Genomic DNA, 12,325 nt, shown 5'->3' with positions numbered 1-12,325 from the left:
CAGATGGAGAAATCGTCCCTCCAAAAGCACACTTATAAAAGATTTGTTGCAAATGTGCATTACTTTCTCTTTCTTCCTTCCTTTCTTCCCTTTTTTCTTTCAATTTTCCTTTATTCCTTTCTTTTTATTTTTTCTTTTCTTTTTTCTTTTCCTCTTATTTTCTTTTTTTATCTTTTCCTCTTCTTTTCTTCTATCTCTTTTCTCTTCTTTTCTTTTTTTCTCCTTTCTTTTCTCTTTTCTCTTCTTATCTTTTCTTTTCCTTTTTTCTTTTTCTTTCCTTAACTTTTTCATTCTTTCTCTCTGCCTACTCCCCCCCCTTCCTCTTTTCTTTCTCTCTTTCCCCTTTTACTTTCCTTTTTTCTTTTTCTGGAGGTAGAAGGGAAGTCCAGCTCCTGCTGCAGACTGTGCACTCACAAAGCACAGGTACAGCAGGAACAGAGGAAAACAGTGTACCTTCGCTACCAGCATGATCGCTTAATAATTTAGACCAGCTACAGAGTAGGCTACAGGAATCCAGTGCATCCTCAAGTAAAGGATTTGTGGATGTCTCCCACAAACAGCAGAACAAGCAAAGATGCTCTGGTCTGGCATATCTCTGTTCCAAACACAGCTCATAGCTGAACAAAAAGGCTCCTATGAATTAATACCGAGCAGCATAATCACTAAAAACTGTTATTATTATGCTGTACATTGATGTTATATTTGCATACAACTTTCATTGTCTTTTTGCTAGCATATAAAATTACTGAATGAAGAGTAAACTGCTCTTTTTGTGAAGGGTTATGTTTATTTCACAGAAATATTTATAAGCAACTGTATTGACATGTAAATTTTGTAAACAAAAAAGGCCTTTGTCTAAACTGTGCAAAGATGAGATGATACATTCAATTCAAGGATTATTTTTTTTTAATTACATATCAAATAAAAAGGTTTCCCATTCATGGATAATGATGTTGTCTTCTCTTTTAAGAATAGCTTGCATATAGAGAAACAAATAAGATTTTTCCTCCTATTTTTTTTTTTTCATTTTGCAACATAATTAAAACAACTTTTAAAACCAGCTTAGAATTATTTAGAGAAATGAATCTAGGGTTTGCACAGAATAGGATAATTTATAATTTTGAACAGAAGTGGGGAAAAAATTACAGTGAATGTAATGAATAAATGTAATCTTTCTTATCTTCTTTTTTTCCCCTTAAAAGGATTTTTTAACTAAAAATATCTGTAATCCACTCATCCTCCTGTTAAAAACTCACAATGCGACAAAACCAGCAAAACTACTTTAAGTTGATAGAGAATTTATTTTATAGACAGATGTAGACTTATCATTTGTATCTTTCTTGTATTCCATTTGTTTTAGGCCACAGCTGGGAACCTTCTTTGTGTGTAAGGAAGATGGTACAGATTTCATTCATTCTAATGTAGTTTCACCTTTTTTAGTCAGCAATCAGACTAAGATAAGGATTCAAAACATGTATCTTACTTTAAAACTAGCCCCACTAAATCAGTACTTTCATCACATAACGATTTAATGTGTCTCTAGAAGGTATAGAAGCTCATTGAAGCCATTACGAAAATGAGGAGAAACACAGTTTTTATGAGTGTAATAAAAATACAATGATCTAGACCATAAACTAATCATCTAGCACTCTGCTTGTGCCACCCAAGTGTAACATTATAAAAGCCCACTCGTTTAGAGAGGAATCCTTACAGTTTGGCAACCCTGTTCATTGGTTCAAAGATACAGCATTTCATTAGAGGGGGGCTGTCTGCATCTCTGAAGATTTCATTAAGCATAAATCCAAATGAAAGTTAATTTAAACAAACAATTTCAAAGTTACTCTGGGGTATAATATTTCTTTTAGGTCATTGTGTGAAAATGTAGAAGTCAAATCTACTAAATCAAGAAGGCAATACAATCTAGTGCCGTCATCCCTGTCACAAGCAATTGTCATTGCATCTCCTGTGCTTACCATTGAGAAGGGATTTTCACCAAGACTCACAGCCTGTGACTGGAGGGCTACAGCATTTTCTTTGTTTCCTCGATAACTTAAATATTACACCATCAGGTTGCTATCTGGCTTTCTTTCCCAATAACGCAGAAGCTGGATGAGTCAAAGGCAGTTCACAGAGTTTTCTACTGTTGCCTATTCACCACCTCATCTTTAATTTGGTGATGGGTTTTTCAGAAGCCCCATCTCCCAACACCTAACACTTTGCTGTGCTCAGAGCGTCTAGACATGGCCACGTGCTAGAAAGTGGCCCCAAGGAGTGTGTCTTTGTAATTAATGAAGGAACAGGTAGCAGAGATCTGGTCTGCACAACCCCAGTACAGCCTTCGGAGAAGCACCTCTGGAGGATGTTCAGCTGCAAATTCACAGTAATTCATGTAGTTCTGAACTTTGTATGCTTGCACAATAGAAATTAAGTCAATGCATGTGATATAGGAATAAAGAGAATATAAGGTCCTCAGGGCAGAGGTTTTTCTTTTCAGGTAGAGCCCAGCAAAAGTAAGCCTTAGACTCTAAGTGTCTATAAAAACTAAATATAAAAAAAAATTTATATATATAATATATATTATATAATACTAAACTTATTTAGATCACTTAGTACAGGCAGTTTCATGTTTGTAATTTATGGTAATACTTCCAGGAGAAGAAGAAATGTTGAATGGAGTCTTCTGAATGGAGGTAATAGAGTCTCAGTTACATCTACGAGCTCACTACAGAGCTCTGCAATGCATGCTTTGCTGAAAAAGGAAGACAGTGTATAATTTTGTGTGACATGTCTACCTTCAGCCTATGTGCCTAGAGAGTAAGATGTTAATGATCTTTAATGAGGTTCTTCTGTAAGCATCATTCTCAAAAAACATTTCTTAGACAAGAATAACACCATCCCATTCCATTTATTGCAAATTAAAGGCTGAATCCTGCAACCCAAAGATGAGCACTGCGTTCGACATCCGCATGATTCCCTGTTGATGAAATCCACCATGTGTAGAGACCTCATGCTGTGGTTATCCAGCATGCCAGTCCCATACAAAGGACTTCCACATTGGGATGAGTTATATTTAGTACGAACTACTTGCAAAGGAGCACAGAATTTGTTTTCAAGTAAGGAGAAAAATAAAGGTCACAAAGAGGAGCATCAGTGTTACAACACTGCCACAAATCTGATAAAACACCAGTTTTTGAAAGCTTATATTTTGAAATATCCTTGTTTACTAGCTTGTAAATAAAATGGTTAATATGAATCCCTTTATTTTTTTCAGACACTTCATCATTTTGAAGCTTCTTTTTATAATGAATGATCCTCCCTAAACTCCTTTTTCAATCATTTTCTTCTTTATTTTAGTGATGGGGAAATGACAAGATATGTGCTGCAACCAGACACTCTTCTTTTGAAGGGGACTGGTGGAGAAGTTTCTAAAATGTGATGATTTAAAAGTAGAAAATAGATGGGATAATCAGTTAAATCCAGCCTGTTCACTAAAAATAACAGGCTTATCACACCAGCTGCTTTCTGTGAGAGATCTCCAGCAAACTAAAGAATTCACCTTATCAGTCTTTTAGGCTTCCCTAATAGTTGGTAAATGCAACTATTTGGAAAAGCAGACAAACAAGCAAACAAAACCCAAATAATTTCTAATGATAATCAAAACTCAACATGAATAAACACTACTCCTACACCACCAACAAATCAAGGTACTAACCCTTGCTGGATCAGATAATATTCATCCCATTACATATCTTGAAAGTAATTAGCTCAACTGAGACTTCTTTCAAGTTCCCCATTGGAAATAGGAAACACTGTATTGAATGGAGACAGTCAGAAAATGTTTTTTTCTGTAGTATTTTAAAACCAAACCCCAATGTTTTAATGGGTTAAGAAAAGGCTGGGGCGGGGGGGGGACTGGAGGGGGATTTTGATTTTTGTTATCAACTAGAACTTCACAATGTATGCCAGTCAAAGAGCAACCTTTTTTGTGAAACATTTTGGTTGAAAATGACTTATCGTTTTGATATGAAATGGGTCAAATCTGGCAAAGTCAGAATTGCCATTTGCAAAGTCACAGCTGTGCCAGACAGCTAAGCAAATCTGTAGGTTGAAAACTTAACGATCAACAATCTATATTTAATTAAAAAAAATCTGACTCTTGCAGCTGAAAAAACAGCTTCAGAGAGGACCATATATAAATACGTGGTCATTAGACTGGCTCCATGTGTTATGTCCCTGCTGTTGCAGCAACGCTTGTTTGGAAGTCAACGGGAAAGGCAAACTCAAGATGACTGTATGTGTTGCAATAACTTCTGCTTTCTCAGAGACACATAAACTGCTCTTATTCTTCTCAGTAGACTCCTAACTCAAGGCTTATTATTAAATAATTTAAATATGAGTGCTATTTAGTATTGCAGTGCTGACAAAACCACATTAAGGACGGGAAGACCACCAAAATCACCGGTAAATAGCTTTTCACTTTAGTATTGGAAAGGTGGAAACTAAACAATAGAGGGATAGAAATTTTAAAAGGACCACTTCTAAGTACCTTCTCCAACTGCAGCCATAATTAGAAGTGAGCATGGTAAACGCACACTCCTTTACTGAACGACTATGGAATTCCTAATGCTATATTTATTTCACATGGCTTGACAAGTTACTAGAGCTCTAGGGGCTGCTGTTCTGTGCCTTTCTCTCCCTTGCTGTTTTTCTTTTATTAAATTAAAATATGCATATTTTACACATTGAATTGCTTTGTGTCGCTTTTCATCTGCTCTTCTTTCTGAAGGTGAGAACTGATTAGACATGCAGGAAGTCCCATTCCAGGCAAGGAAAATAAAACTTGGGAATCAAGACTGCTTGAAAGCGCTGTGCTCTGCACAGAAGAACAAAATGCAGAAAAATAATTTAATCTGTAAATTAATTTCAGCACTCACAAAACATACTGAACTGGGAGCACAGAAACCGGCAATTAGAGCAGGGGAGGGTTTGGTAAAGTTGTTCTTACTCAGCCCATGGGCTTGGAACACCGATTTTGCAGGGAGACTCATTCAGCTACAGGGACATGGTCTTCTGCCCACTGGGATTTGCCCTTGGAGATCACTGATGACTAATCCTTTTTACACAGGAAACAATCAACTGACAGTATTTTGTATTTCTTTTGTTGAATTCAAAAACTGGAAGAGAAAAGCAAGTGCTGCCAAACAGACATGCAAAGATTTATCATGTCCTGAAGACTGCAACTCAGGAACTGGGTTCTTAACATGCTGGTGTGATCCTGGGAGGAAAACAACAGTCAGTTTTTGAACTGAGTCTGACAATATACTCCTGAATATGGGTAGAGAAAAAATATTTTAAAAATAGTTTTAGATGAAGAATGCAGGCTTGAGGGCAATGAAAAGCAAATGGCAACCAAACTCCTTGGCTCAGATTAGGGCTCTGGTCTTTACTCTTGGGACTCTTTCTGCACTTTACATTTAATACTCTTGCAAAAAAATAGAAAATAATCAAAGAGGCAGAGATGAGGTCTCCCCACTCCCTGTAATCACATTAGTGTAAACCTCCACTCCCTTGAGCTTTCTTTTTGTTTGTTGGCAGTAGATGCCCAGCTATAACAAGAAGGGTGAAGAGCATTCCCAATTTCAAGAGTATTTCATGTATTGGCAAATAGTGGAGGAAAGATAGGGAAATGAAAAGCATGGGTTTGATTCAGAACATGTAGGATGAAGCTCGCTCTTGCTTCGTGGAGGAGCATCCTAACCACAAAGGGGCAGCACCTGAAGTCTGCCTTCCTGGTCCTGGTCCGACTCAGTGCTGTTCATGAGTAGTATCTGCTCTGTCATCCCTGCCAGACTGGAGCCCTTCAGTTATATAATGTTCATATACTTATTAATTATGTCAGTCATGGAGGGATGACAACACAGAAACACAACAAATGCTTACAAAAATATATAACGTACGTGGTTTCATTCTCTAAGGCAACTAAAGCACAACCTCTTAAGTCACTTGGCAGGGACTGCCTGATCCCTCCCTCTATTTCACTTAATATGGTTAAATAAAAACCCCATGAAAATGCACTTCCCTCCAAAAAGTGGGAGGGGAAGGAAGGGCAAATGTGGGTAGATTTATGAAAGCAAGGCATAATGTGGGGTATTTTCCTGAGGGAAAAATTATGGCCTCCTATAGAAATGTCCATTTGGAGACAATGAACCTTAGCAGACATGCAATTTATAAAACTAGCATAATTAAGAACAATTTTTCAATGCAAGGACAGTTAGTTCTAAATATCCTAACTCCTAGGAATAGTTTCTTGCATATTATCATCCCTCACTTCTTAGAATACTTTGCAAGTTAAGACATGTAGTTCATGTCAAATACTTCATGGAATTATAACCCAGCACATACAGAAAATAATAAAATTTTATGCCTCCAGAATTATTCACAACATGGAACTCCTGCTGCGAAAACTTGTTATAGATCAGAAATGTTCTACATCCTCTTTCTTTTGAATTATGTTCAAAGTGATGTTGAATTTTAATAGCATTATGTGAAAGAGCTGAGTGAAATCTCACTGAAGCTGCTGGACAAAATCATCACCTTTCATTCAAGATAAATGTAAGAAACAAGCAAACTCTTTTATAGAGCCTGATAACTGAAATTACAGAAGTTATCATCAAAAACAAGAGAAACGTGAGGCATATGGACCCATGAGTTTCTCTAGAAACTGATATGCTTAATGCAGAGAGAGAGGCATTAATCAAGGCAAGATGATTAATCCAGATAAGCAGCAAAAATGTGTAAAAGGAATAAAGAAACCACCACCACAGCTCAACAAACTAGCATTGTGATCCTGGTAGAAGAAAAGCTGAAAGAGAGGTTGGGGGTAAAACACTGGTTTGGAAATGAGGTTTGGAAAAAAAGAAGTTATTGCCTGTTATTTGATTCTGCCTTTGTTCAAGGAAATAAAACTCTGTACTTTCTTTGTAAATAAAATGGAACTATATCAAAGCAAAACCCTATCCTGAGGATGAATTCTCTTTCCAGCTGAGAAGAAAACAACCCACAGACCTGGCAAATTGTTTAACCACTCAGGTAAAAATGGATTAATACCATGTGAGGAGAGGCATCCGGTTTTCAAGAAAGGGAATCGTGAGGTGGAATTCCCACTGAACCGAAATAGAATCAATGAAGGAGGTATCTCTCAGAAAAAGTAATTGGTAAAAAGAGACGAAAACAAGACGAGATGAAATTAAAAGAAGACTTAAATCAGCTGGAGGCTTTTCAAAATTAATTAAAGTAGTAGCTGGAAAATTTCCAGAGTGGTCTAAGAGATGACATGCAGGCAGAGATGAAATCTCTGCTTGAGCCACAAACACAGAGTATCCAGACAGATTAGGAAGCCCTGTGGCAAAACAGATCAATGAGATGACTGACAACACAACTCCTGCAGGCTAGAAAGTTTTCAAAGAAATAGGTAAGCCAGGAAAGTTGGAACTAACTTGGCACTTGCTGACTTAGAGGAGCTATGCCAAGAATATAAGGAGCTGGGGAAGTAAACTGGAGGGACACAGACAACTGTGGAAGTCTGATGCCTGGAAGTGTCTTACGCCATTAGAAAAGCCAGAGTAAGATTCTTGCCTTTTTTATCATTATTATTTTTACAACATATACAAATCTGAACACCATTTGAAAATGACCAATATACAGGAGTTTGGACTATCTCCAGACTGCATCTTTGAAAGAAAAGCTTCCACCAAGCTGATCTCTCTCAGGCCAAAATGAAAACCCAAATGAATAGAAAGATGTACAGAAAATGCTGAGTCTAATAGCCAGCTCTAGTGGCTCAAGCTAGATGGTACTGAAGAACAATACCTGCTCTTCTTCCTCACCTTACCAAAAAGGATATAATCTTCCAAGAAGTGGTCACTAGAGAGATGATTGAAACTGGTCCCCCTCCAGTCCCATAGTGGTACTAGGCATGGATCTTCTAAACAAGCTGAGCCAGGACAAAGCATCATCAATCTTTTACGGAAAAGCTCTGCCCAGTGTGGGAAAGAGAAGACACTGAGCTGACCATGATCTTTGTTCAGATCTGGGCAACGTGAAAACAGTAAATGGGAATTTGATTGCTAAGTGTCTAATAGCACTTGCACAAAAATACTGGGCACTGGATCAACGTAACAGGTTTTAGAGGGGCCTGCCAATAAAACTAGGAAAAAAGATTATTCCAGACCAAATCATCTGTTTGGTCTTAAAGAGAGATTATGGATGTGACCATGTAATCATGTGGATGACAGACATGCACAGCAGAGCAGCGTTAGAGCTCAGGAACTGAGTTCCTTTTGGAACAAGCTTCCTCCAGACGCATCTGTAGTCCTCTCCCCCACCAACAGGCATTTGGTCCGCTGGAGAACAGTTAGCCTGAAGTAAAACCTACAAAGTAAGTAGTGTGACACTCTACAAATCCATTCCTAGTGGGCCATACTGCTTGCTAATGTAGACATAGTCACTGATGGGTGGAAGAATCTAATGCAAGTTTAAGGGAAACTAGGTTTAGAAACTGTGTCTCTGGAATTTGAGCACGAAAACTAGACAGTCAGGACAAATCAGGAGCAGTTTGGATTTCACTATGGGTATCAGCAAGTGTTTTCTAGAAATCAGCTTGAAATGCCTATAGGAGTGGAAACAATTATAGCTGTTTCTTGCTGGCGTAGCCTTTCAGCCAAGATAAAATGGAGTGGCTGATGCCCACCATGCAACTAGGCTCTTGGGAGTCTTACCAGCTAAGTCTCTGCAAAAATAGGAAGCAATACATCTAGTAAATATTGCCATAGAAGGTGATGCCAAGCTCCAAGAATTTCTGTTGGACTTGCTAAAGCATGACATTGTGCATTTAGACAAGGAACAGCAGAATAGTCCCAGGTCTCTCCGGACTCAGTCACTCTTCTCACTATCAGTCAAAAAACTGCTTCACTGAGCACACAAAAGGGGAAAAAAGCAACACAGCTCAGCAACAGCTGGTATTAAGTGGAGGAGGGAGAGGGAGGAGAATCACTGAGAAGATGTATCAGGAATGAATAATTGAATCTTTAAACAATCCCTAGTGGCAGCACTATGGTCTGTATAAACTACAGAAAATTGTATTCAAGTAAACATCAAAGGATTCTGCCCTGACAGGAGTTAATACTCTATTTTCCATAGCAAGTTCAGGTTTCCCATGCTCTACCTTAAAATAGGTACTATTAGGTGAAAAATGGATATAAACTTTGCTCCTGCATCTGGGCATAAACCACAACAACGTCAAGCCATGGCTTTTGACTTGTACAACAGACCTACTACATTTCAGTGGTTATGGATGCAGCGTTCTGTAAGGAGTTAATCTCTCCTGGCCTGTTCATTACACCTGGTTGATACCCTGGGCCATGTAAAAAGCTTGTGACAGGAACCGGCACATTGACATGTCATCTGTAGGAAGTTCAAGTTTAAGAAAAGTGGGTGATGGACCAATCTGACATAGGTAGATTGTTATGTTGAAGTGACAGGCATCATCAAAATAAATGTAAGAAACAAACTGTTCTATGGAACCTAACAGAAGAAACAATAAAAGAATATCACATCAAAAATGGAGACATAGACACACTTGAGCAGAAGCTGAACCACAGTTGCCAAATGGTTTCTGTAGAGATGTTTACAGCAAATCTCGTGGGAAGATGGAGTGAACTTTCACTGATGGTTAACTGGGAGGAGAAATAGCTAAAAAGAGCAGAAGGAGAGTGAAGGAAAGTGAAGACTCTCCACTCACAAAAAGCATGAAGAAAGAAAGTCAAGACAGAGACCTTTTGTGTACGAAGCTGGAATGAAGAAGATTGGATCACAGAACAAAGAAATGATGTTTCAGTTCTAGTCTCTGTGTCTCTGCAAACAGGTTGCCTAATTGCTCAAATCAGAATGGAAGAAGAACAAAATATACCCTTCATACTATGTTTGTATGATTAATTCTGATTTCTGTGTCAGCAGCAATGCTTATAAAAAGTGTGTTCTTTAAATGCCTCCTTTAAAAATGAGAACCTACATTTTTTCAGGATGTGAAGGTGCAGTTACAGGTGAAAATATACAAAATATAAATATACAAATATGCAAAAATATACAATTAAAAAACCTGGGCCTTAGGAATCATAAAATATCATTACAGAATAGCTAACATGGTTTTGCATGTTTAACTTAAGGAACACATTTTCAGGTATCATGCCTGTTATAAGGAATCCACCTGCCGAGGGAAAAAAGATCAGTATTCTCAATTGTGTCTAACTACCAAATAGTGAAGACAAAAATCACAAGTTACTGGAAAATTTAAGCCAGACCAACAGCTCAACTGACTTCAAGCAGAAAGCATTTGCTCTGAACTTCTAAAAACCAGCCCCAAAATATCTCAGACCGAGCATTTAAATATCCAGGCAACCAAAATCAAGCAAATGTTTTGAAAATGTCCCGATTCCTCATCAGAAACAGTAGGGAAAAGCGTCTTCAATAAGGATCAGTTAACACTTTCTAATCATAGACCGAGTGATGCAGATGAAGAGAAATGATGGTTTCAACTGATGCAAGCTCCTAAAATACAATGGCACTTCTGAAATTTTTACATAGATATTCTTTATCTTCAGAACAAATGTTTCTAAATTCATAATGCAAAACAAAAAATAAAAACATGCTCGTGTTGATAATAAGCCCCAGTCGGCCTCCTCCCCAAACAGCTTCAGTAAGCTTTCAGGCACACTTTTACACTTACAAAGGAATATCTAAAGCAGCATATCTGTCACACAATCGCACACACCTAGCCTGGCGGTGTGTGTATGTCCAAATCTGAGAGCTGCACTAGCATATAAAAAACACTGCATGCAAAGTAAGCTCATATTTGTGCATCAGTAACTACTGCCTTTAGCCCTAATCCTGCAAAAAATTATGCACCTACTTAACTTTATGCAGCAGGGTCTTAACTCAGCCTTTAACTCAGCTACCTGTGGTAGGGAAAATACATAAGAATTTAAGCATTTTGGGGAACTGGGACATATGAGAAGTAGGTTTCAGTGGAAAAATTCATGGCACATAGTGTTAGGTCCTTTTTGATCTGGAGAGTGACAATGAATTCTGGCTACACTCTTAAGAAGGTCAGGCCCTCTGAAAATCATCCAGTCCTTGGCAGTAGTTTAATTACAGAGACCTGGCACTAAAATATGCATACTTTGGCCTGAGGTTTTCAACGTAATTTCCAGATCAACTCTTCCTTAGGAGGGCTTGTCATATACATAAATCACTTGAATATCCACGTACTAGATTTTAAAAAAGACATTTGAATGAAGGTTTTTCCACCTATTGTGACTCAACCACAACATATTTTTATACACCTTACATTTCTAGAAGCACAGGAAAACATTTGACTGGTAACATAAATTCAGTTTTCAAACAGATGTTTAACCTACCTGCCAGAAGTCAGCGACAGTAGCAGGGAGAGGGCCCTGGGTGGCAATATATGCAGGGTTTCGGGGGTCATGGTCCATCTGGAATAAGGAAAAAGAACACAGACTGGGTTTATTTAAAAGAAAATCCCTTGCTGTGTTAGAGGCAGAAAGTATGTGAGGGCAGAAACAAGGGACTTCCTAAAGAACTGTCATGTCCCTCCATCCTTTATTGGCAAGCAAAGAATTTTATTTCTATTTTTAAGCTCAGAGGAGAACTTTTTCCACAAAAGACTGATGCTACCAGACGAATATCAGCACACATGATGAGCAATGTCCTATGTCCTCAACATGCAGCGTAAGATCATTTATGGTGGTTGACAAAGGCATTTATTTGAGATCAGTACTCGTGGTTTCATAGCAACCTAGGAGCCATTTGAAACATTTTTCTACACTGAGTGTTAAGAATGCTCCACACATCTAAATATGTTCTCCATTTCCACCGTGCCAGTCAAGGGCACATGTAACTAAAAAACAGCAAAAATGGGGAACAAATTCAGTTTCTGGCTTTTTCTGGTTAGCTGATTTATCTAAATGCATGGATTTGGCCTCAATAGAGGAAGTTCTGCTTAAAGACCTTAATTATTACATTTAATTCAAGGAGCAGAAAATTCACTGAGCAGAAAAAATAAAGAATCTAAGAAACAAAGCCATCAAGAGTAAATAGGATTAGGGTGTTACAATGAATGTTTTCGAACTGATGGGTGGTTTTCTTGGTTCTAAATCTTAGGACCCATTCTGCTGAAAAAGAAGATCTGCTGATAGGATTAAAAAACAAACAAACTCATTCTAACCCTGAACTGGGCAAGACAAAA

At 37.9% G+C, this 12,325-nt stretch overlaps 1 protein-coding gene across 1 annotated transcript in view; it reads right to left on the bottom strand.

Annotated features, from left to right (window-relative positions):
• The window catches only part of PTPRN2 (protein tyrosine phosphatase, receptor type, N polypeptide 2), a 523,716-nt gene that overhangs the window by 32,586 nt on the left and 478,805 nt on the right, over positions 1–12,325 (bottom strand). Inside the window, exon 16 of the mRNA XM_010563027.1 lies at positions 11,475–11,552. Within this exon, the coding sequence (XP_010561329.1) occupies positions 11,475–11,552 (78 nt within the window). The remainder of the gene's footprint in view (positions 1–11,474; positions 11,553–12,325) is intronic.

The sequence above is a fragment of the Haliaeetus leucocephalus genome, unplaced genomic scaffold (genome assembly GCF_000737465.1).
Source record: "Haliaeetus leucocephalus isolate CR32 unplaced genomic scaffold, Haliaeetus_leucocephalus-4.0 Scaffold0, whole genome shotgun sequence".
Classification (NCBI taxonomy): domain Eukaryota; kingdom Metazoa; phylum Chordata; class Aves; order Accipitriformes; family Accipitridae; genus Haliaeetus; species Haliaeetus leucocephalus.
The sequence above is the reverse complement of the archived record's forward strand: the minus strand, read 5'-3'. Positions and strand labels throughout refer to the sequence as shown.